Below are 24129 nucleotides of genomic sequence, written 5' to 3'. Positions count from 1 at the left end.
TAACATCTATGCATACTGTGTACCTACCTGCTTACCTATAGACTTAAGTTCCCAACACCAACAAACAAGACATTGGATATCTCATAACCCGATCCCTACAAATAAAAAGACCCGATCAAAGAGATTCATATGTAGGAATACCACACTTCGCTGTAGACGTACGTATCTTAATCTTTAATATCTAGCCATCTACCTAGTACCTACTATTTAGTATCTACAGTACCTATCTATCTACTAGTAAGATCTACGGAGTATCTATCTATCTATCTATCATATTTACTCCTCGAAGTTAAATAAATGATCCTATGTACCTATCCACCTCAACACGGATTTAATTTATCTCCCTAGCTACGGAGTACTCATAAAACAATCACACACTACACAATGAAACCCCCCCACCCAAACGGACAGATCCAAAGACCCTAACACCAACCCACAGAAACCACCTGCATCCAACATATCCAAGCAAAATACCTCAGCTCAGCTCACCTCAGCTCAGCTCGTAAAGCCACCATAATACGGAGCACGATAATCTATACAATAAGCGAGTAATATGGTATGTACTTATACTTACCCCCTGATCACGATTGATGGCCATACGATGAGGGTCGCGAAATATATAAATAGATCTTACTACTTTTTCGGACCGGCCCTTTGGTTGTTGATCGATGGAGCTGGGAGCTTGGGGAGGGGCACGTGCTGGGTTGATGTAAGGGGTAACTTTCGTCTTGGTTTCTTTTTTCCTTTTTAGCCTTTCTTTTGATCTCTTTTGTATTTTATTTGATTTTTTAGATTGGACTTTCTATGATGGAGTTATTTTTCGATTTGCTATTTTGGTGGGGTGGATGGATTATATGAGATTTCGGGTTATTTGGATTAAGAGTTGCTTGGGATAGTCGGGTGAGGTAATTTGGTAGTGGTTATTCGTACACCGTACAAGTGTTGGTTCTTGTACGGATTGATCCATTTTTTGTTACCTAGAAACAACGAAGCCCCCGCATATGCTTATACTATACTACCTATATTGTAACAAAACCAAAGTAACGCTAAGCGACATACAACAGTATGCCAGGGATGCCTCAGAATGCCAATCAACCATCGTTGCCGATCTCAAATGCACGACGACCCTCCACAAGCCCGTCACTCACTTTGGTCACGGCTGCCCACACCGGCACAAACTGGATAGCCTCATCCAACGCCGGAATCACCCCCGGCTGGTTATGGTCGCTCCACAGACAGACGACATTGCCTTTCAGAGCTCCCTCGTCCCAGTCCACATCCACCGTCCATTGGTTCTCCCAGTTGCGACTCCAGAGTCGGATCTCATTGACGCCGGCCGCGTCATACGGGAAGCGCGGGTCATAGGCAGACCCGGCAACGTGGAAGTTCTTCACTGGTGTGTCGAAGACGATCCTGCATGCACGCGTGTTTAGTCCAGACACCTCGAACCGAGCTTGCGGCTTATCGGTGGACTTGGAGATATTGAAAGACACCCAGTCTTTCATCGGGTGGTCGCCCTCCACTGGCTGCGGAGCAATCCCTTCCCAGGAGCAGGATAGCAGATTCCTTCTCTTAGTGTGCCAGTCACAGGCAATGTTATGGCCGGCGGCGCTGGGCAGCTCCTGGGAGACATCTTTGACAAATGGAGAAAGTCCGGCGAAGGTGGCGCGGTTGACGCCAGTATCGAGGTCTACCTCTTGTACAAAGTAAAGTTTCAACCGGCTGGAATCTGAGAAGGGGAAAGCCACGAGGTTGTAGACCAGGGTACCGAGGAAGACCGCCAGCAGGAACAAGGGGATGTGGTAGGTGTACCGGTGGATGAAAGGTAGAAGCGGCGTGAGAATAATCGTGGTGAATATGGCGATGGCGACGTAGGCGAAAAGCGGATAACCTCCGTCCTGACCTGTCTGACTGATGGCACTGATCGTCAGGAGCGCAAGGGGCCCGACCATGATAAGGGTAATCGGGGCAGTGAGAAGAAGCTGCAAGACCCACGTCCATTTGGGCAATGCAGAACTCCATGCTTGTTCGTGACCATAGACGTTGGGATCGACCACCTCCTCTTCTGCCACCGCATGATTATCTCCACCCACTCGCACGTAATTTGCGAACGTGGTCCGCTGCCCACTGCCCAGCAGGGACGTTGACTCTGTTGGCTCTTCTTCCGCCTCCTCGCCGTCGTCCTCGCCGGAAGTCGTACCCCGGCGGCTACCATGGCCACTGATCCGTCCTGAAGCTGGCCTGAGCTGGCTCGCATACTCCGTTTTGGACGGTAGGGCAAAGAGCTCCAAGTAGGAGATCCATGTGGCTAAGAAAATACCGGCATGGAAAAAGAAGATGAAATACCCACCGGCCAGACCCCTTTGGTTGGCATACACAGTAGCAATCACCGCAGAAACCCAGGAGAGTACATACATCCATGTGAGGGTGTAAATACGATGGAAGGCGGACGGACGAGCAAAGTCGGCCACACGAGAAACGAACCAGGCCAAGAAGACCCATGCAGCCACCATCATACTCCACACCGCATAAGCACTACTATGAATGATGTACGGGTTGACCTTGGTAACCAAATACGCCAGGCCCACAGCGACGACGGTTGGAATTCCAAAGAGAAACGGAAAGCGGAAGAAACCCCGAAAGCCCTGCAGAGGGACCACGTCGAGACGGTCTTCGGACTTCGCTGAGGACCTGAACAGATACATCTTGTCCGCTTTCGTAAGGGCGATGCTCGTAAAGAGCAACGTAAGGGGCCCGACGATAAGCAATGTCACCAGCAGTGCGAACAGCGTGTGGAGCTGGAAGAGCACAAAGGTGCTTCCGAACAGGTCAAACCAGACAGCCTTAGAGCCAGATCCGCTGGGAACGCCGCCATCGGTGTTCGGCGCACCGTCGAAACGATTGCTCGTGTCGGATACAAGTCCCTCAGTCGTGGCCACAGCTGCCGACAGCATATGCCAGACCGAGTCTCTACTCGTATGCCGAGTATCATCCTGATTTGTATGATACCTCGCTCTGGGCTCCATGAAGGCAACATCTAGGCCACGCAAACCCAAGTTCCCTTGAAAGACCACGTAATCTGTCTGACTAGCAATCAATCCGATATCGAATCCATTGGCACTGAGCACCGATCCGAAAGGATGCGGCGACCGCATATACGGGGCCGTGACCTCGAAATCGGAGCTCCGGAACAGAGTCGCCCGTCCACCAGCTCCCGCGCCCTCCAGATTCAGGAAAGTATGAGGCAACTTCGAGATTGGATGTTGACTATACACGCGCGCGCCATTCAAGAAATCTTCTTCGCCATTGTTAAACAGCACCACGAGACCTCGCCGCGGAGCATGTCCGGGGGTAGTGAAGTACTTGACGAGCTGAAGACAAGTCACAACGCCGACGCCATCATCGGTAGCCCCGAAGCCGGTCGAGACACTATCATAGTGCGAGTTCACAAGCACACCTCCCCGGCTCGTCGGTACCCCGTTGGGTGCTTCCCACCAGTGTTCTGCGTCATCTTCCGACCCCCGGATGTAAACGATGACATTGGTCCCTTCGAAATAGACGCCGAGATCTGCATCCTTCAGGGTGCCCCCATAAGTGGTCAGGTTTGAGTACACGTCATCGAAGACAAAGACATCCGGCTTTTTCTCGTCAACAGATCGGTACTCCTGCTCCGAAGGCGTGGCGTCCAGGATCTCGTTGATCCGTCTCAGCAGCCAAGAGTGGATGACATCATTCCGGCGCGAATTGTATGGATGAAAGCCGTTTGTTAGGACTTGAAGATCAGCCCAAGCTTCCGAGATGTTCAGACCTCTAGGTGGGGAGCTGGGAGCGGAAGGTACAACATGATGCACGACCAGCAATGGGATCAGCAGCGCCAGATACACGATCGCTGTGATAACAGTAACAGGCCAGCGGGTGAATGCCAGCGGATTGGCCCGCGGCAATCGGAGGGAAGCCATTAGATGTCGACCTCTTTTCAAAGGGTCCAGCCCAGGAGCGAGTGACGACTAAGACGCGAGCTTCCAGACACTTGCAATGTGGAGAGAGAATTGGAGATCGCGCATCAAGGCGGAAGGAGAAGTGGGGGGGAACTTTAACGGAATGACATTTAATGCGCGGACACCAAACACTTTCCAATGATGTCAGCCGACCCCAAGTAAGATTCCTAATCAGGTTAGCCTCGTCTGTCTAAGTATAGATCACATTGATACGGAACACTTGCCTTCAACAATGGGCGATTCAGGAGGGACGACTGGTACTCGGATTTTAGAGAAATCACATTTACGTCTCGCGCTAGAGGTATCCATACCCGCCAATTTTTTTTCAAGGAAATCAAATACATGACTTAAACTAGAGGTCTTCTAATGTCTAACTAGAAATACAAATTTATTTTGGAATGCTCCAACGCCATTGATGCAATATGTAGCTACAAATAGTGCCGAGTCCTGGACGCAATACGCCGTACTTAGATAAAACCTATACATCCCCAGCAGCAACCGTAGGAAGACGTATATATCTTGTTGCCGGTGTCCCGTTTCCTCCACCAGGCCGCATATGGGAGCGTAGCTACGTGGCAGCTTCATTCCAATGCGACCGCATATATGCCTAGTCCCGGACAGAGAAAAAAACAACCTAGAAAATAGGCCCTGTACCGCTACCAATGCATGTCCCATATGATCAACCGCGACAGCCACCTCGTAAACGCAATGCTCGCACCGTGACCAGATTCGTGTGAGAGAACAACGCGGGATGAAATAAAAACGCTGAGGCCAAATCAAAGAAAGAAGAACGAGATACGCTCAAAGGTATAAGGCAGGGGGTATCAACCTTGAGGATGTCCAATGTCAATATAGTCGTCATCGTCGTCGTTAATTGCTGTCGCATGCATCAGGCCAGTCACTTGGCCCTCGTCCTCGTCCAGTTCTTCGTCATCGTCATACATGGTAGCCTCGTTCATTTCCGGGGCCGGGGGGACGGTTCGGTTCAGGTGGTCGCGGAGTTGCTTGACGCCGTCACCACTGAATACACAGAACACTTGTCGCTGCTGATGCGTGAATTCCGGAGGTGCCTCGCGACAGAATTTGGTGAGCTCGTCCCGCAAGAATTCCTGCACTCCGGTCAGACTGAGGTGGGTGAGTCGAGGACAATTGTTGAGTAGAGCGTGGATTCCCTGTATCACATGTGAGACACTCGATTCTTGGCAAGGCGCATTGACCGATTGGACGACTTACAGGCATGGTCAAATTAACACAATAGCTTAAATGAACTCTCTCCAGGCTACTGATGGATGAATGGGGTGAGGCCTTCGGCCGTGCTAGTGCCGAGATACTGCGGTCGGTGATCAAGGTGCACTTGACCAGACCGATCCGCCGCAGTTTCGGCAACGTTGCCAACTCCTGAACACTCCGGTCCGTCAGGCGAACGCAACAAGCCAAGTCAATGTATCTGATCCGATTGCAGGACTTCACAAGCTGGATCACAGCTGCATCGGTGATATTCGAACAATGGCCCAGATGAACGTAATGCAAGTTCTTTCCCAACTTGCATATGGCCCACACCGCACGGTCGGTGATAAATCTACATTTGGCAAGCACAAGATTCCGTAGGCGAGGGGCCGAGCTAACTATGCGCTCTACAGCGTCGTCTCTGATGTTCTCACACGCCGTCAGATCAAGTATACGGAGACTGTCCATAGAGAGTTGCTTTGGGAGTTCCAGGAATGCTAGATCGTCTATCTCTGTGCAATGCGCGAGTCGCAGTTCGCGGAGGTTGGGAAGGGTAGCCATGAGGGAAGTTACGGAACGATTGGTGACAGACTTGCAGTCGTGCAGGTCGATCTCGAGGATGGCCGGGCAGTGCCGAGCAAACGATGTAATCGCTCTGTCCGTAACTTGTATGACACCGTTAAGTTTCAACTAATCCGTACATTAACATCAGTAACACAATGATTCAAGACGGCACTCACTCTTTTAATGTGTCGACAGTTCTCCGATACGACGATTAACGAATCATCTGTCACTTTGATACAGTTGGTGATGTTGAGCCCCTGGAGCCGAGGACAGTTCCTGGCCACCGTGTATAAAGTGTGATCCGTGAGAGAGCGCAGATCCGAGACATCTAGGGCTTGCAAATGTCGATTGCCTTCTACGAGATCCGATACTCCCTTGTCTGTAAGTTTCGAGCAATTGGTCAATGTCAACCGCTCGATCCGGTTACATTGTGCGAAGGGGACAACAGTGCCGTCGCTGACCTCCTCCATCAAGGCAGAAAGATTCAACCTCTTAATCAGGTCGGAGTACGAGAAGAAACTGTCTTCTTTCCCAACTGTCGTCGTAATGCTCTTCATATTGACCCAGTTGCTGCAAGACGGTCGGTGCCATAGTATTCCAACAGAATTAGCAGCCCATCCTCGACATACCAACATGCAGCTCAACATGTCGGCCGGCGAGCTGAGCTTTGCAAATATGGCGATCAGGATTTCCGGGGGAAGACGTCCGATCGGCGGAAGCACATAATGCTCATTCTGGGCGTGTACGTCACGGGAGGTTGCGATACCACCAATAGACGATTGCGAATCATTTGCCTGGACTGTGAAGAAATCGGTGTCGTCATCAACGTTCCGGTCCGGGGATGATGAGGATGACGACTCGGAAGGAGCTTCGCTCGAGAACCGAGCGGGTTGCCGTGAGCGGGGCATCAGGACCACCGAGGGATACGAATCCAACGTGTTTCAGATAGGTCGGAACGATCGGTTTGTGGGATATCTCACAAACTGATGGAAACGTACGGCATGGGCTGCGTCTCTATACGACCATGGAGGCGAAGAAGGGCCTAGCAAGAGTCGGCGCAACTCTTGTTCAAGATCGCTCCTATGGCTGCTGAATCGGAAAAGTGAACAGAAGATGAGACGAGTTTCTTTTGACTTGGTCTAGCTCGAAAAGCTGTGTTGAAAGCCGTACAGTCGAACGGGGGAGCGAAGGCGCTTAAGAAGGGGCAACGCGCGTCGGAAGTGCCTGTGGCCGTTGCAGACTAGTGAAGGCAAGGGAGGGGTGAATAGAGGAAAGGCGGCGGCGGCGGAGAGATGCGAGGGAGGTGCAAATGTTCCTGGTGACGGATAGGTAAGTGAGCACGGCTGGGAGACGCACTCCAAGCTATGATCGAAAGCGGTTTGGCTAGGGGACTCGTGGGGCGGAGATTATATAGCCAGACAATCGGGCGGCTGTGAAGAAAGGGAAGGCGGCGGCTGCGATTCAGCGGAAGGGAGGGGAAGTAAGCGAATCCGTTGCTGTTTGCGTTTTCTGTGGGGTGTGTGGACTGTTTGATTATTTGTCAAAATGCCACTCCTGACAGACAACACTGGGAAACGAAGAATGAGAATAAAATATGGACGAGTCAGATGTCAGCAATGAGAGGGATACCAAGTGGGTGACTTGGGGGGGGAGGATCTTCGCTTGATTTGAGGGCAAAGTTGGAAGAAAAGACTCCCAAATCGGTCGGGCAATGTTCGTCTCGTGCCCCGATTGGTTACCGCTAACGCCGTCTGGACTTGATCTTACTAACCTAGTCTTAGGCAATTACCTTAGATAGTGAATCGTAGTGAGTAGACCCTGCCTGATATTTACGGATCCTTATTCAAGGCAGACATACATAAATTAAATAGGACTACTACTACTATTTCTCTCTTTCTTACCTGTCCTCTCGCATCGCTCTCCCTTCTATGGCGTTTCACCACGGACACACGGATCCCTCCACCTGTTCAACAACTGTCCTCCAAATATTATTATAATAGTATACTAGTAACTACTAGTACTGAATATATATTATCAACTCATCACGACCCCCCTCGATGGGTCACCGATCCCTCCCCTTGGCAGTCTTTCGAATCCCGCCCCCCTTTTAAACCCAAATGAGGATCTGGTCAGGCAAGGTCGGGTCCATCTGGTGCCCCCCTTCCATAAATGGGACTTACTGGCATGGTGGTAGACTATCGGCAAGACCATAAAGTATGATTCATTGGGAACCAACAGGGATAGTGTCAGCCTATACTAAGAACAGCCCAATCTCAAAAATTCATGTATATTGTCTAGATCGTCTATGCATGTTTATTTTCAATTAATTAACACCTCCTTCATGATCTATTCGCTCCTTTGGCCCAGTCGCGGAGGATGTTCTTTCTCACTTTCCCGGTACTAGTCTTGGGCAGTTCCGCCACTACTTCAACCTCCCGAGGGATCATGAACTTGCTGATATCACTGGTATTTCGGGCCCAATCGATCACCTCGGAACCGGTCAATGACTTTCCTGACTTCACCGTCACAAATGCCTTTGGTCGCTCTCCCCAGTGGCTGTCGGGAACGGCTACGACTCCGGCCTCGAGAATGTCCGGGTGAGTGACTAGCATAGACTCTAGTGCCACAGATGAGATATTCTCTCCGCCTGCATCTCGCTTATTAGCAAGACATAGACCACGGTGTACTAATCAATTCAAGACTTACCGCTGATAATGATGTCTTTCGCTCGGTCTTGGATCTGGATTGAACCATCGGCATGCCACACAGCCAAGTCTCCGGAGTGGAGAACGCCACCCGCGAAGAGTTTCCGCGTAGCGTCGGGGTCTTTGTAGTAGCCCCGAGCACAGATATTCCCGACGAAAACAATTTCACCTATCTCCTTGCCATCCCGACTAACATCAATGATAGTGCCCTCGGAAACATCCGTCTTAATTACTCGTACGGGTAGACTGGTCACAAAGCCATGTCCTTGCCTGGCCATCTTCTTATACCTTTCGCTTGACGGCAGGTTGTCCCATGCAGGCAGGTAATAGCCTTTCGTGATTGGCCCGTATGTCTCCGTCATGCCATATACATGCACAGGATGGAGGTTCAAGTTAGTCATTTGCTCGAAGAGGTGAGGCGTAGGCGGACTCGCCGCGACTGTAACATGAACTGGCTCGGGCAGCCGCTCCGCCTCGTTAGAATTGCAGAGCAGGGTGTTCACCGTCGGAGCGGCATTAAAATGCGTGATGTGCTCCTGCTTCAGTAGCTTCCAGATTTGCGGGTAGTCAATTTTCCGCAAGCAATAATGGGTACCACGCACTGCCGTAACAGCCCAAGGGAACGTCCACCCTAAAAAATGGTCAGTCGTAAATACTTTTCGCATAATAACCTAAGCAATGAACACCAACCAACGGCATGGAACATAGGCAAAGTCCACAGATACCGGCACCGACCATGGTGCGAATTAAGCCCAGATTCAATCACATTGCCCATCGCAGCAAGATAGCAGCCACGGTGGGTATACTCGACACCCTTCGGTCGAGCCGTCGTACCGCTGGTGTACGCAAGAGCGATAACGTCATCTTCAGAAGCGGCTTGGGCCTCGAGCCCAGGCCAACCTTTGGCCCCCGTATCCAAGTCATACCTCAAGCCTTCCAAAACCGCCTCATCAAAGGGACCGGATAATTGGCCTTCGGTAGCATCCGTATCCGTATCGACAATAATAGGGATACTGGGCTTCGAAGCACGATAGCTCTGTAGAAGCGACAGGAACTCCTGATCAACAATAATAGCTTCAACATCAGAGTGCGTGAATATGTAAGCGATATCGTCCTCCTTCAACCGATAATTAACAGCTACCCATCCACCTGTTAGCTAATGACCCCCAAACATATGAAAGACATAAAGAAATCTTAAACCCACCAACATTCACTGCCCCAGCAGCCGCAACTCCAAAGATTGACTCCAAAAAGGCAGGCGTATTAGGGCACAGCACACCGACTCTCTTGAACCCATGCTTCTTCAGATAATAAGCGAGACCCCTTGCACGATCCGCCGTCTCAGCATAGGTCCGTCTCAACACCTGGTTATTCGCAGTAACGTGATGGATCGCCTCAGCCTATCCCCTAAGATTAGCACTCAACCACACCCCTTGAAACCCAAAACGCAACCAAAGCAAGTCAAGACAAACCTCGGGTTCAATAGCTGCCGCTCTCGGCAAGAAGAACGTCGGCGACAGCGTATGAAAATTAACCCGCTGCTCTGCACCAGGGACAAAATGGCCCAAGAGTCCCGACAACCTCGATACAGCACCGGACATGATTTGATCCTCGGCAACAGATATGAACGACTTTACTAAAGGCAAAAGGGGCTAATTTAGACCGGTTGATCACAGGATATGCAAGATATATTCAATCAAAAATAAGCAATTATAGATAACCCCGGGGAAAACAAGAGTAAGTTGTCACAACCACTGGTAGTCGAGTTCTGACCCCAAGTTGGAGAAAGCTGCTAAATGCGGGGAAATCGAAACTAACTCGGACCGCGGAGGAGGCGGGAGGATCGATTCAATTCCCGCTGAGGTTACCCTTCCTTCTATCCGGAGGTAACCTTTCGTGGTTCTATGATTTAGGAAGAGTTGAAATTGCCTCGAAATGCTTAATTAGTGAGGTTTATTACTTCGTTTTGGGTTATTTTTTTTTTTTTCGCTCCTTGCGTAGTCCTTTCTTTCCGCCCTGGATTTGTTTTCCTTCGTTCAGTGGTACACTATCTCTTAGTAGCGATTAGTAAGGTGCGCCAAGGTGATCGGTTATTGGCTCGCCCCGATACTTACTAAGGGTTATGTCTAGTTAATGTTCGGGATCAGTTCTTGTCTCTTACTACTGCAATAATATATTTACAAGATTATAATCAGGACCATGAGTATTCATGCAATGAAAAAGTAAAAGAGATCTGTCCATGATCGCGTGTGATCGCAAGTCAAAATACTAACGCCGCTGCAGACATCTCGCACATGGGGCGCTTAGCAGCGGGTTAATATATTCAGGCTTCTCAGTGTGCACTACATTATATATTATCTGACAAAAACATGAGCTCAGTTGACTAAATACTAATGGTCACACCTCGAGAGACACCAATGATATATGCACACTACGCGCATAGGTATGCGATCACAGAGAAGCCTAATGCAGGGAGTATCTCGTCACATTTGATCTACACATCACCCGCTTGTCACATTTGTGGGCGGCAACTGGATCTACCCGGGGAGGATGGTGAGGATGACCCGCCGTGTTGTGTAACCAGGGCATGTATCGCATGGGCATGGAGAGGAATGTTTGTCGAAAATGGTGATTATTCGGTCTATGTATTAGGTAGGTATCAAAGTTTACTGAATGGAAAAGTTTGACAAGTAACTGGTCGTAGAGTCATTCTTAACTCGGAAAGAAAATTCTTTGGATTAAACCGCCACGGCGCGAAATAAAGGTCGGCTATTTTGAACAACCTTCCATCCCAAGCGACTCCGTTATTTTTTATAATAAGAAATCGGTCTCTCCAGCCTCCATGTGCGTCACAACATGATCATTGTGGAATATTCATGATAAGGTAGGGACAGTGAGAACAAGGTCGATCGGTTCGCCGTCCAAACAATCTCGCTGAAAGAAAACCGTTCGCGATCCCAACCCATCCCATCAAAGACACAAGCAACCAGCCGCGCAACGAGGTATCTAATATCCGTACTGAGCAAGCTGGCTCTTGGTCTGGTCGCTGACACCTGCCGACTTCTGGGCCTGGACGAGTTGGCGGCGAGCGGCCTTCTTGCGCTCGTAGTATGCACTGCTCTTGACCTTTCTGCGCTCCTCGAGTCTGTAGTTTGAAAAAGAATACTGTTAGCCATGATCCAGCCAGCCCTGTAGCGAAATTTCCTTCGCTACCCATTCTAGAACATCTGATACGCACCTGGCGACAACGTCCTGGTACTTCCAGCCAACCTCGTGGCTGAGACGGCCGACGGTGCAGTACTTGCGGCCGGGGCGGAGACGGAGGACACGGAGAGCCTGGGGAACAACGACACGCTTCTTCTTGTCATAAGGAGGAGGAACACCCTCGAAAACCTTAAGGCGCTCCATGGCAGCAGCACCACGGGCGGTCTTGTGGGGAATCATTCCGCGGACGGCCTTGTAGAAGATGCGAGAGGGAGCACGGAAGTGGAAGGGACCTGTGATCATTCAGCACAAGCCCACGGAGTTGCGTCGATCTTCTGTCGGTTGAACTCACCTCCGCGAGTAGGGTTGAAACGGGTCATCTTGCGAAGGTAGGCGTGGTACTTGACTATATCCCAATATCCATGTCAGCCCGTCTGCACCAGTAATAATATCATATGCTGTTTCATCGCCCTTTGCGTAATCCCTGCGTAGATTTCCTCCTCCTTCTAATGCTTCCTCAAATCGTTCCCATCTTCCAAAGAAACACAGGTAGAAAAATAGATCGGGTCGGATAACGTACGCTTCGCGCGGAAGAACTCGCCGGAGATGTTGAGGGCTTCACATCTCACGACGACGATCTTCTGGCCGTTGAGCAGCTGCTTAGCGACAGTGCTGGCCAGACGACCAAGAAGGTGTCCCTTGCCGTCAATGACGACCTGTCAAAATCCATCACAAGTCAGCGATCACTGTAAACCCAAACAGAGTGTCTTTCCCTTCTCCTATATCTCTCGATCTTCCTCTCCGCATCCACGGCCATTCAACGTCTTCAAAAGATATATCACGGAAGGTTTCCACCCGGAAAGCGACTGCATGTGAAGGGGGTGTACGCACGACTGGCTCGGTGGAGGACATCCTGCTCTTCTGTCACGAAAATATCCAGCGAAAGGAAGAGCGCTGCTCTAGGATACTCCCTTGGGATGTATGTTGTCGGCGGTTGTTGTCGTTGTGGGCAGGTTCTACGCACACAACGAAGTCGGATGAGTTCGCACGCTGGCTAAGCGAGGCTAATGTGCGGCTTGGGTAAGGTCGAGAAGGGCCCCAGCCCTAACTCCGACCAATCCCGTTGAGCGCTATCACGTGATATACCCGGAGATTCCAGCCTCGTCCGCCACTGTACCGACTTGATAGGCCCGTTCCACTATCGTTTGCCCTTATCAGGGGGTCACCTTGTGGTTTTCAAGGCCGGTGATGTCAAAGATTAAGTGGTAGATAGTAGTTGGTATCAATCATTCCGCACACTTATCGCTGCCCGCCCCGCAAGTACAACTGGGCGGAACTGCAGTCGCCAAACCGTTTCAGTCCGTATAGAGGCACACTTGTTTATGAATGCAATCACCACCGAGGACTGTAAACGGTATTAAATCACTTGCTGTCTATATATGTCACCCTGTAGAGGTCTCATTATAACCTCTACGATCTACAAATACGCGCAATATATCCTAAGGTAGACGGCAGTTGGCCTCTTGGCTAGACCTACAGCCGAGAATTATCAAGGCGTTGTGTAGGGTTGTACCACTGGCCTTCAACATTATGCTTTGAGATTGAGATCGTACTTTCCAATTACCGAGATCTTATTTGGACCCCAGTGCAGAACTGAAGATCACTGGGTCCGCTGACTAAGTAGTAGCTGGGATTAATGATAGTAGAATGAAGCTGATTGTCATTACTATTAATATTATACTATATGTCTTGTGCTCGATCATCTCAGCGTATTATACATATTCAAAAAGGTTTCAGAGTAGAAGAGAAAATGGCCGGCTTTCGTAACAGCGTCGAGGTGAGATGTGAACAGGCAGTAAATGGTGTCCCTGCGTCGCGTTCTTCAGTACAGAGGCAATTTGGCGTCTCGAGTACCTCTCTCGATGACTTCTTCGATATTCCAGCGAGGAGGCTCAATCGCCTTCTTACCTCCCTTGAGGTCTTCGTCGGACGGAGGGTCCCTCAAACCGCCGGCAACACCGGTCGAGTACTTCAGTTCTAGGGCATCTCCTATCTCATCACATACCCGTAAGATGCGGTCGAGATCGTCCTTGGTGTGCGCAGCGGACACACAGAATCGTGCACGAGAAAGCTCCAACGGGGTTGCCGGGTAGGTTACGACGACGACGGAGATCTTACGTCGTAGCATTTCGTGGGAAAAGGCCGGCATCTTGGCAGGGTTGTAGAGCATGAGGGGAACAATTGGTGAGTCGTCGTGTCCGTAAACAATAAATCCAAGCCTCTTGAGTCCGAGTCTCAAATACCGGGAGTTGAAGGCCAGTCGCTGCACTCGCTCGATACCCTGGCCAGGGTGAAGGGGGTCCTCATCGGCAATGAGGCGAAGGGAAGAATAGATCTGTGCTAAAACTGAAGGCGCCGGTGCTTCGCCAAAAACCTGACCGGCGTTTGTAAAGCGCACTTTGTCGATGATCGCCTTGTCAGCGGCAACGTAGCCCCCATTGGCGCCAAAGGATTTAGTGAAAGTGCCCATGAGGATGTCGACCTCGGCAGGGTCAACCTTGAAGTAGTCACAAACACCACGTCCATGGGGTCCGACGGCACCGATCGAATGAGCCTCGTCAACAAACAGGTGGAATTTGTATCGTCTCTTGAGCTCGAGAATCCTAGGAAGGTTGCACATAGTGCCTTCCATAGAGAAAAGACCCTCGACAGTGACAAGAATCTTCTTCCATGGTCGGTGTGTGCGTGGCTGACCTTGGGAGATTGCTTCTCTCAGGCGCTTCTCAAGGTCAGCCATGTTATTGTGTGCAAAGACCTGAATGGCAGCACCCGAGAGACGGGCGCCGAAACGAATAGACGCATGGTTGAGCTCGTCCGACAGGATCAGGCAGCCCCGTTCGACAAGAGCGGGGAAGATGGTGGCGTTGGTCACAAAGCCCATCGAGTAGACAATTGCAGACTCCTTTCCGACAAACCTGGCAATCTGACTCTCTACCTCGAGATGGAGTTTTGACGTTCCCGCCTCGCTACACGATCCCGCCATGCTGATACCATCCCGGCGAATCGTCTCCTCCGCGTAGTCAGAACAAGGTCCCTCGGACTGAGCAAACCCGAGATAGTTGTACGAGCTCAAATTCAGGGTATCGGTCGTCGTTCCCGTAAGCTGGAAATGGAGATTGTCCTCTGACGTCTGGTCAAGCAGGGTGATATACCTGCCGGGAACACCCGTCGTAGGCCGTTCGAAGCAATCATTAATTCTCTGTTTAAGACGTCTCGTGTAGAAGCTCTCGAAATCACTGTACAGCGACGCGTACCCATTCTGAGGCCTCAAGTGACGGTACGTATGCGAGCGGAACCACTTCGCGAAGTAGTCATGGAAGTGACCCAAGAAAATGAGAACCAGGAAGCTGATATACGTCGTCAAGGCAATGAAGTAGGGGGGTTCATCAAGCACCGGGTCCGGTATCTCGCCGCCTGGATGCTCACTTTTGTAAAGATGCGACGAATCCCCGAGCGGGCCGAATTCGGCATGCTGCTTCGCCAGCTTTCGAAGCTCGGCGGGATCCAATTCAGCGTATTTTGACGCATCGGAGGGATTACTGGTCACCGCGCGGAGAGAGCCGACGGCCGTCAAATTGTCGGATGGCACCACCGCGGGATTACTGCTGTTCGGGATCTCATCTTTCGCCTGGGATTTCTTTTTGCGATTCCAGCGAGGCATTGTGCCGAACAGATGGTGCTGTATTGGTGGTACCCTTCGTCGGGTGAGGATACGATGGCTGGTCCTTTGGAATGGAAAATTGTTGCCTGTTTCAGGATCGGGAGATCGCCTGTCTAACAGGAGAGAAGAATGCAGAGTGGGATCTGAAGGTGGTCATGACTTAAGGCCACTCCGTCTCCACTATCGGAATGGCCGGCTTTCTCATTGTCCCCATCCACCGGGATTGATTGGCCCACGGGTTCTAGGCTGGGTCTGCTCTTTTTGTCCCCAGTGGCCAGAATTTTTTGCGACCGACATTGACCTGTCAAATTCGCCCGGGCATGGAGAAGTCCTTCCTTCTTAAGCTAGCTCAAAGGGTGGTACTGATATCTTATCGTTGGACCCATACTGTGTAGTACTGTAGATACCTATGGTCGATGATGTTATGGCAATCTCCGTCAAGCATTGCTTGTGGGGCCCATGTTAATTGTCTCTATCAAAATCAGTCTCTCATGGTTAATCCTTCCTCACTGCCTCTCATTCAAACCACACCGAGAGCCAAGATCCCATAATGGAAACATGCGCCGCAAGACGCGCTTCGTCTGTGTCTCCGATACCCACGGGTACACTCCAGCTGAAGCCGGCTTCAAACTCCCAGCCGGCGACGTTCTCATCCACGCAGGTGACCTAACAAACCAAGGGAGCATAACCGAACTGCGCAAAACCATAGACTGGGTGGCCGCGGCTGAATTTGAGGTCAAAATAGTCATCTGTGGTTAGTCCTACTGCCGCAGACTCAGCCTCAGCCCTGCACAGGCTATATTTACCAACTTCTTTTTTTGTCCCCTTTCAGGAACTCAGCCTTGCTACGAAATTACTGAATCAGGTTAAACCCACAGGCAATCACGACATCACACTAGATCCAAACTTCTACGCCAAACATGGCCCCAAATTCCACAGTCAGCGTCTAGAAGATCCCCAGAAATGCATCGAAGTCGTAACTGCATCGTCTTCGATCATATTCCTCAGGCACCAGTCAGCGCTAGTCCGCTTGACCCGGCCCAACGGCCCAAACACCATCTTTAAAGTATTCGGGTCGCCCTTCTCCCAATCACCCGGAACCTGGGCCTGGGGATACGAATCCGCCGACGCCGCTGCCCTCTGGAGCCACATCCCATTGGACGCCGATCTGGTTGTTACGCACACGCCGCCTCATTCCCATTGCGACCGCCGAGCGACCGGTGGTTCTGTTGGGTGCGAGGCCCTGCGTCAGGCGCTGGGTCGAGTTCGGCCCTCTCTGGCGATCTGTGGCCATGTCCACGAGTCGCGAGGCTATGAGCGAGTACGATGGCCACTGTCGCCGTTGACAGGGTCCGAGCAGGTTATTCGCGGGGCGTTGCCTGAGCCGGGAAGTAAGAAGCAAAGTCTGATCGACCTGACGGGCAAGAAAGCGCAGCGACTAGATAATGATGATTTCTTTTTCGATGAAGTGAAGAACAATCAAGGCGTGTCTTTCCCTTCAGCGCAGAATATCCTGATCCTCCCGTCTGCTGATGTTCCCGGGGAATCTACAACGTCATATCCTCGATTAAGACCAGACAAATGCCCAAGTGACCCACCGATCGATCGTTCGCGTCGACGAGAAACTTGCATCGTCAACGCGGCGATCATGGCGACGAGCTGGCCCCATCGCGGAGGGAAGCGATTCAACCCTCCCATTGTTGTGGACTTGGAGCTCCCTGTATGGCGGGAGTGAATTCCCGTGGACTGGCCAACTACTGCGAGATGCATTGCCCAGTCCCAATTAATGCATCTACCCACTAGCCATCGGTAAGGGTTCTGAAACCTGGTCCTCTGTGTTCGACTTTTCAAACTCATTCGAGACAACGCAGCGATTGGATTCCCGATGCTGTCCGTCTGGTAGCAGATAGCTTGAGCTTTGACCTATCCTTGACGTATGGTTCGCTCTTTGGCTCGGGGTCGCATGCACGGCTGCCTTGGAACAAAGGGGGAGCTACGCTTTCTTGCACAATTACCTCCCTGCCTGATAGTTTAATAGGGGGTTGTTTGTTTTTGTGTATTACATCATGGAAGGGACTGTTACATGGGGATAGGCACGGGTATGCAGCCGGTGCATTAAGTTGGCTGGAGTCTCACCCCTCCCTGTGCCATATCGTCACTGAGGTATATGCCTAATTCGAGACTGACAAAAATAAATAAATAAATAAAAATCAAAATAAAAGAAGGGGAAAAACATATTAAGACAAACAAATAAAACTCTTAAGAAGATCTAGAACAATAAATTGGAGGACGACAAAGCATAGCCACTGAAATCATTCGCCACATCTTAGCTTCCAACTTCTGCGCGAAATAACCTCTCATCCCCTCGACAATGTAGCACAAGGTAAACAAAGAAGAGCAACCTCCAGAGGGAAGGAAATAACCGAGTCATCTGCACTCGAGACATTTCTCCTATCAGAAAGTGATGGCTGTGACTCAATCAGCCACAGGAGGTCTAATCCAGAATCGAATCAGGGCTAAAAAGCTGGAGAGCATCTTTCTGGATGGTTAGCATAAACGTGGGATCCTTGACTACCTTAATCCTACTACTCCGTACTCTGTGCTGGATTGCATCCAACTTAGTGAGGGGTTGTTAACCAGCAGGGATGCGTTGGACAGGAGACCTGCTCTTTGTTCTTTGTAGACGCAACTTGAATCCTCGATCGGGGAGGAATGATCTTAACTTTGTAACAGATGTCTTTCCTGAGGGAATAATTCACACGTACCCTCGGAGAGGATCCTATGCCTGTCCACGAAATGGATCGTCCTGAGCTGGAAGAAGGAAACTAAAGAGGGGTGTTGTCCCAAACGCTTAGTCACAGCGTATGGTAACTGATACCATGGGATGGGAGTACCCAGTACAGTTGCATGGGGCGCCACTTGGCGCTTTGGCGCGTTAACCCTGAATATTTCCGTTGTTCACAAGACCATTAGTGAAATGGGGCCAGTGGAGTCGATCGTTAGCCGCCGACTGGGTACGCATCTTGATAAGATCCAAAATGTCCTTGGTACTAGTTCCAACCAACATCGATACGGTGACAGTATTGATACCAATCACGGCGGCGATGATCGTGTGTACGAAACTCACCATCATACTATGTACAAGTAGTCCCACGAGGCATGAGAAAACGACCATTCCCCACCCCCCACATAAGCCAGTCAGGTACGCCGATCATCCGGATCAGCAGCACTGTCCAACACGTCGGCTTCAAATCAGACTCGGTCATCAGGCATGAGTAGTGGTCGGTCGGTGAGTGGAAGACAGATCAATTGTGCATCGGAACAACCACCCGTTGCTTCATCTCCTGCACTATTCCAAGCCTGAAGAATGGATGGCCAATGATTCCAGGGAATGAAGGCTACAATCTCGCAGGTTTACTTTGGATTAAGTTTCAGCATCGTTCTTCTATTAGGTATTTCCATCGGAGAGCTTGGGGGATCTACACCGTCTGAAGGTCTAGAAAACCTGAAGACATCATTGGATACGCTGATTCGGGGAAACGAAGCAGAAACAAGCCTAATGTCGGGGCAATCATTGCATGAAGAGCGGCTGAGCTGGTTGGACGCTCTGTGTAACAGGCTCCATGTGCAGATGACTGCAGCCAGGGACCCAATTACGCATTTCGAGAAGGATCTCTTTCGCAAGGCTTCGGCGGCCTGTGTCACAGTCATTGACCAGGAAGTAAAGGTTGTCTGACAGCTATCGCTCTCGAACAGTCAGATTGGTGGAAGCATCCTAAAGATTGAGTGATGAAGAATAGCTACATTACGGCAACCCTTTTTTATTTGGTTGGTTGGTCTCACCGTTGGTAAAACAAAGTGATAGATCGACATTTGACACGGTGCGATGCCTTCGCCGCTAGAGATTTGTGATAGAGGTAAAATCTTGTGACCACATAGCCGCCGAGTGAGGAACGCTTGCTTGCTTGCACTCGAGCATCGTATTCTCTCCCTTACGGCTGTACCTGTTATCATCAGTCATCTCAGTTACGTGATGTACCATTTCTTCGCTGCGGAACCTGCCGGGCTTGACCCATGGGACGGTTTCACGCGAGCCTGGGTTCGGATCGTGTGGCTACAACCGTGGATACCCCTCCAGGCACGAAGTATGTACGTACAGCGTTGTCTGGGGGAGAGAAGGGGGTGGGCAACGCTGCATTGAGCCGAGAAAACCTTCGGCGCCATGAAGTGAACATTCTCCACATTGGTTGACATGCAAGCTGTAGGGAAAGATGAAAAGGGGAAAGCAGAGAAATGACCCTGAGCCAATTCGCAACTGCAGAAGCCACAGCATGATCCATGATCCCTGGTGAGGCGGACCGGATGGAGTTGCATGGAAATGCTGTACGATGATTGGACAGTATTGCCCTCCCGGTGAAGGCAACAAAAATGGGGACACCACAGCCTATAGGAAAAGAGATTTGAGAGCGAAGTGGTGTGTCCATCCCTGGACCAAAATGCAACTAAGGTGTAAGTCACAACGAGTCAGCGTCACCGACTGGAGTGGCCTTTAGTGCGGGGTTTTTTTTCCCGTTGTTGTTGCCAATTAACCACCTTCATTTTTTCACTGGTCGACCCCGAGTTGGTGGTCAGAGTCAGAATGATCCAGGATTGATCCCATCGAGAATCGACGCTGAGGTGGCCAAATTATTTGGTAAGTGCGTGTGGGATGGAAATCCACCGTTGATCCATGGAAAATCGAGAAGCATGGGTTTGAATCAAATATGGGTGGGGAGACCAGACAGGTGACAGGAAGACCGTGCTCATCTGCCATCAGTCGAACGGTTTCGGTAAATTCAGTGATCAGAAGAGAAGGTCAGGAATTCCTTTCTGTCCTGCAGACACATGTTCTTCGCGGGAGGCACTAAACCCAGCGTGGCTTTGGAACTACTAGTCCACGGTACAATGGATGGCAGGTGTCGTGACTCTTCACACTCCTGGACCAGACAAAGAGTAAGCCCTGCTTTCTCTCGGAGCGAGTGAGAATGCAAGGATGTAAGATGGATCAAACGCGATGACCTAAGTGTAGTACTTCCGAAAAGGGTGATAGGTGAAATCTAGTCAAACAGTATTACACTTGAAGCCTCTCGACCCTCCTATGAGATTACTTTATCCGGAGGTGGACGTACTGAGAGCTTTCCCACTGGGTATTTGTATCGCCATCAGGTCCGCATCTCAGCTTGACGACTCTAACCACTCCTCTCCATGAGGTGTTTGATCTTCAGATCGATCCAATTCCTTGAATGGTTCACTTGTGAAACCGTACTATTCATCACTTCCTTGAGATAGATTCAGAATCATTGATTGATTTTATAGAACAATTGTCTATTGACCGCTCTTTATAACTACCGGGCATTGGCCATTCCCATTGTTGTTGAATTTGACACTTAGTCGTGGTCCTTTTTATTATTGCTATTGACCATCATCACGAGTGCAATCCTTCTACTCTCGTTGACCCCAATTCCCTCACGTCTCAAACAAAAGCGGGCCTTCAACGTGTCGTGGGAAAGGGAGTCTCCATAATATTACCTTCTGTTGCTCCGCCTACCAATTCATGCCATTCACCGCTACTGCGGAACCCAACTGTGAACATCATACCGGACGCAGGGAGGAGAATATTCTGAAAGAAAGAAGAACAACAAAAAGAAAAGGGAAAAAGAAAATAAAATAAAATAAGGAAAGAAAGAAGAAGAGAAAGAAATACCGAGTGAGAAACAAGCCGATTTATTACTACCTTCTCTCCCTATTGTTGCCCGAAACAGCCTTACAGAGAGAGATATACTGGGCGAGTACAACAACAGTTGGAATTGACGTTGGGTGGCATCATCGAGCATCACCCCGTGACTTCCATGGAATTTTCTCCATCATTATCGCTCATTATCACTCAGCCCTGACTCAACGTGGTGCCAGTTCATCTCATTGCATTTGAACTATTCCCTTCTTGTTGCTTCTATCTTCCAACGCTGTTCTACTTTTAGAGTATCGTGGCGCAGTGTCCTTGGGCCTGAGCCTTGGGAGGAATTTCTCTAATTTTTTTTCGATTTTTTTTCGATTTATTTTATTTTATTTTATTTTAATTTTTTTTATTTTTTGTTTCTAATTATCCTGGATTTTTTTCCCCATTTGCCCCTCGGCTTGCCTCTCCCGCAAAGTCTCTGATACGGTGGAACAAACTCTTGGTACCGTACGTTACCAATCTTGGTGAAAGTTTACCTTGCAACCAAACAGCAATCCAATCGCTGTGCCTGGGAATTGCCGGTCCCATTCTTGCCTCTTGGTTCCTGGGCTGACAACCAGTACTTCATTACTTAGTACTTACTTGCTCCGCTCCCTCTCTCCGTTTTCTTCCTGAATCTCTCCCCCCCCCCCTTACTGTGCCTTCTATCATCAAACTGTCACATTGCATGGTTGCTGTCTGACCTATGATCTGCTAATCAACTTCTCTTGGCTTCGCCGGCATTCTCGATGAATTGGTCATAGTCAAATTGCTATTGACGATGAACTGATTATCACGAGCAATCCACGTCACTTTCAATTCATTCATTCAGCCCACACACTTCTGTTTTCCCAGGCACCTCCTATTTTATGCCCAGACTGGTGTGCAACGCCACCGACCAGCAACGCTAAGCATATATTAACTCACATACGCATTAACTCCGATTTCGATTTCACCCCCGCACATACAACCCCCTCCCCGATTCAACTATCATTTATTTATTTACATACCCTTCCAACGAGATAAGTTTGAATGACCAATTTATGTATTCATTGAGTTGGCCAAACCATGTCGTCTACACCAGAGTTCGATCCATATGCTGTCTTAGGCGTCCAGAAAGATGCCACCCTAGCAGATCTCAAAACCGCCCGTCGGGAACTCGCCTTCAAGCATCATCCAGATAAGGTCGGGAATAACTCGTCGGAGATGTTTCAGAAAGTCCAGAAGGCCTTCGAAATCCTCTCGGATCCCACGGAAAGGCAAAAGTATGACCAGAAAGTTCGTCTCAATGAGCTCCGAAGGGAGATGGCGGCGCGTAACGCAACCGCGGGCGGTTCGGCGTCCTACGCTCAACGGGGGAGTACGGTCCGCGAGTATCGGGATGGACGCATCTATGAAGAAAGAACGCCGGCCGATGTGTACGAAGATGTCCGGTTTACAAAGGAATCGCGGTCGACGCCCCGCAAAAACGATGAATTTGGGATGCGACAACGGACGAGAGCATCGGAAGAAAAGAAAAAGACTAAGAGCGTTCCTGTCAGCTCTCCCCGCCCATCGAAAGATACGGCGCGTAGCAGCAGCAGTGCCAAAACGACCCACACGGATCGGGCCAAGTACCGTACCAAGGAACGGCGACGGGAAGCTTACGAGAAGATGTATGCTTCCTACGTCGGGTCCGAAGATGATGCCTCCGACTCGAGCGCGTCGTCCGTTTGGGTACGCGTGAAGCGTCCGTCCACCCGGACTCGGGAATCGTCATCGCGGAAGACCAAACCAACAGAGTCTTCGCGCCGCTCCGAGCGACGGTATGAGGAGGATTACTCTGACGAATGGGATAAACACGAGAAACAATATTCCACGGCCGAAAACTACATTCGCCGCTCCAAAGGGACGCTCCCAGTGGAGCGTGAATCTAGACAACGTTCTTCCCGCTCCCCCAATCAACGTCGGGGCTACGAATCGGCCGACCCAGAGTCTTCCTCCTCCCGCCGCGCCGGTAGGTCAAAACGATCCACCGAAAGCGTGCGACCTGATACATCTCGCCATGGCTCATATGAGGATTTAGAGTCTTACGATCATCCATCCCGCAGTTATGAAGCCAAGGTTCCCCCCATGCCAACCCCAGCCACTGCTGCAGGGATGAAAGTCCCTTCGTCTGTCCGGCCCTCCCTCCAGCCCTCACGATCCGCGACTGCTTCGTATTCCCGATCAAAACGGGAAGGCAGTAGTCGTTCGGATCCGGTACTTTTAGGTATGGTGTATTCTGACCCACCATCGCGTACCGCGAAGGTAAGAGGCGTGGATAAGTCGGATTCAGGGTACTCAAGTCCGGGTACTCCAGAAATGGCGGCCGGGGAAAGCCCTCCCAAGATGTCGACACGTTATAAGGTTTTTAACGACAAGCTTGTCAACGAGCCCGAGACCATTCTGGTAGAACCAGGCATGTCGTCACAACCACACCCGTCTCCGAGACACTCCAGAACATACTTACCGCCACAAGAACGTCTGCCACGCGCCCCACCGAAACCAGTTCGGAGTAGTACTTACGCTTACACCCCAGAGCCGTCCAAGCGTTACGAACAGGTCCGGCCAGAGACCTCTAGGCAATCGTCTAGCAGACAATTGTTCGGCGAAGTGGACTACAGTTCTCGCCTTAAAGAGAAGGACTTCAAATATGCCCGCGAAATCGGGCCGGACAAGTATTCTCGCCACCACTACGACAGCTACCATCCCCCACCTGTCGGAAGACGCCAGTCCACCTACACTTAACGAACCCATGACAACGACAGTAACTCATATTCAAGATATTCATTGAAACACACCACTTGGTACATTTATTCTCAATTTTTCGTCTTTCTTTCAGTGGCTCAAAGCCTTTTTACTAGCATTTAGGCGGCTCAATCGCGGTTGATATCAGAAATGTTCAATGATATCTAAGAATAACATACAAGATGT

At 50.3% G+C, this 24129-nt stretch overlaps 6 protein-coding genes across 6 annotated transcripts; 3 read left to right on the top strand and 3 right to left on the bottom strand.

Annotated features, from left to right (window-relative positions):
- Window positions 1-1091: 1091 nt before the first annotated feature.
- On the bottom strand, window positions 1092-6697 carry BDV38DRAFT_272693 (uncharacterized protein; the record flags this gene model as incomplete). The annotated part of the gene is made up of 5 exons (XM_032057528.1): window positions 1092-4007; window positions 4280-4293; window positions 4828-5170; window positions 5232-5915; window positions 5966-6697. 5 exons carry the CDS (start codon window positions 6695-6697, stop codon window positions 1092-1094), a joined length of 4689 nt encoding a protein of 1562 aa, XP_031911745.1.
- A 1431-nt stretch (window positions 6698-8128) lies between these two features.
- Window positions 8129-12610, bottom strand: BDV38DRAFT_272692 (putative AMP-binding domain protein; the record flags this gene model as incomplete). Its single annotated transcript, XM_032057527.1, has 10 exons — window positions 8129-8436; window positions 8496-9125; window positions 9185-9631; window positions 9699-9894; window positions 10768-10771; window positions 11514-11639; window positions 11733-11991; window positions 12051-12104; window positions 12279-12414; window positions 12590-12610. 10 exons carry the CDS (start codon window positions 12608-12610, stop codon window positions 8129-8131), a joined length of 2181 nt encoding a protein of 726 aa, XP_031911744.1.
- A 643-nt stretch (window positions 12611-13253) lies between these two features.
- Window positions 13254-15649, bottom strand: BDV38DRAFT_134905 (putative serine palmitoyltransferase 1). Its single transcript, XM_032051358.1, has one exon. It carries the CDS (start codon window positions 15417-15419, stop codon window positions 13581-13583), a length of 1839 nt encoding a protein of 612 aa, XP_031911743.1. The 5' UTR covers window positions 15420-15649; the 3' UTR covers window positions 13254-13580.
- Window positions 15448-17760, top strand: BDV38DRAFT_135058 (metallophosphatase domain-containing protein). Its single transcript, XM_032051361.1, has 3 exons — window positions 15448-16173; window positions 16298-17228; window positions 17291-17760. Exons 1-2 carry the CDS (start codon window positions 15879-15881, stop codon window positions 17152-17154), a joined length of 1152 nt encoding a protein of 383 aa, XP_031911742.1. The 5' UTR covers window positions 15448-15878; the 3' UTR covers window positions 17155-17228; window positions 17291-17760.
- Window positions 17761-18689: 929 nt separating this feature from the next.
- On the top strand, window positions 18690-19330 carry BDV38DRAFT_134908 (uncharacterized protein). The gene has a single exon (XM_032051359.1). The coding sequence runs from the start codon at window positions 18811-18813 to the stop codon at window positions 19153-19155; it is 345 nt and encodes a 114-aa protein (XP_031911741.1). The 5' UTR covers window positions 18690-18810; the 3' UTR covers window positions 19156-19330.
- Window positions 19331-22242: 2912 nt separating this feature from the next.
- BDV38DRAFT_272689 (uncharacterized protein) lies at window positions 22243-23943 on the top strand (the record flags this gene model as incomplete). The annotated part of the gene is made up of 1 exon (XM_032057526.1): window positions 22243-23943. The coding sequence occupies one exon, from the start codon at window positions 22243-22245 to the stop codon at window positions 23941-23943; it is 1701 nt and encodes a 566-aa protein (XP_031911740.1).
- Window positions 23944-24129: the final 186 nt, after the last annotated feature.

Source organism: Aspergillus pseudotamarii (assembly GCF_009193445.1).
Source record: "Aspergillus pseudotamarii strain CBS 117625 unplaced genomic scaffold BDV38scaffold_41, whole genome shotgun sequence".
NCBI lineage: Eukaryota > Fungi > Ascomycota > Eurotiomycetes > Eurotiales > Aspergillaceae > Aspergillus > Aspergillus pseudotamarii.
Note: the sequence above shows the minus strand (reverse complement) of the source record. Positions and strands in the feature narration are given on the sequence as shown.

What these genes read in the sequence shown, in the direction of transcription:
- BDV38DRAFT_135058 (XM_032051361.1), top strand. Translation starts at nt 15,879, where the DNA reads ATGTTAATTGTCTCTATCAAAATCAGTCTCTCATGGTTAATCCTTCCT. An exon ending in GGTCAAAATAGTCATCTGTG is followed by an intron (nt 16,174 to 16,297) that starts GTTAGTCCTACT and finishes TTAAACCCACAG; the next exon opens with GCAATCACGACATCACACTA.
- BDV38DRAFT_134908 (XM_032051359.1), top strand. Translation starts at nt 18,811, where the DNA reads ATGAAGGCTACAATCTCGCAGGTTTACTTTGGATTAAGTTTCAGCATC.
- BDV38DRAFT_134905 (XM_032051358.1), bottom strand. Translation starts at nt 15,419, where the DNA reads ATGCCTCGCTGGAATCGCAAAAAGAAATCCCAGGCGAAAGATGAGATC.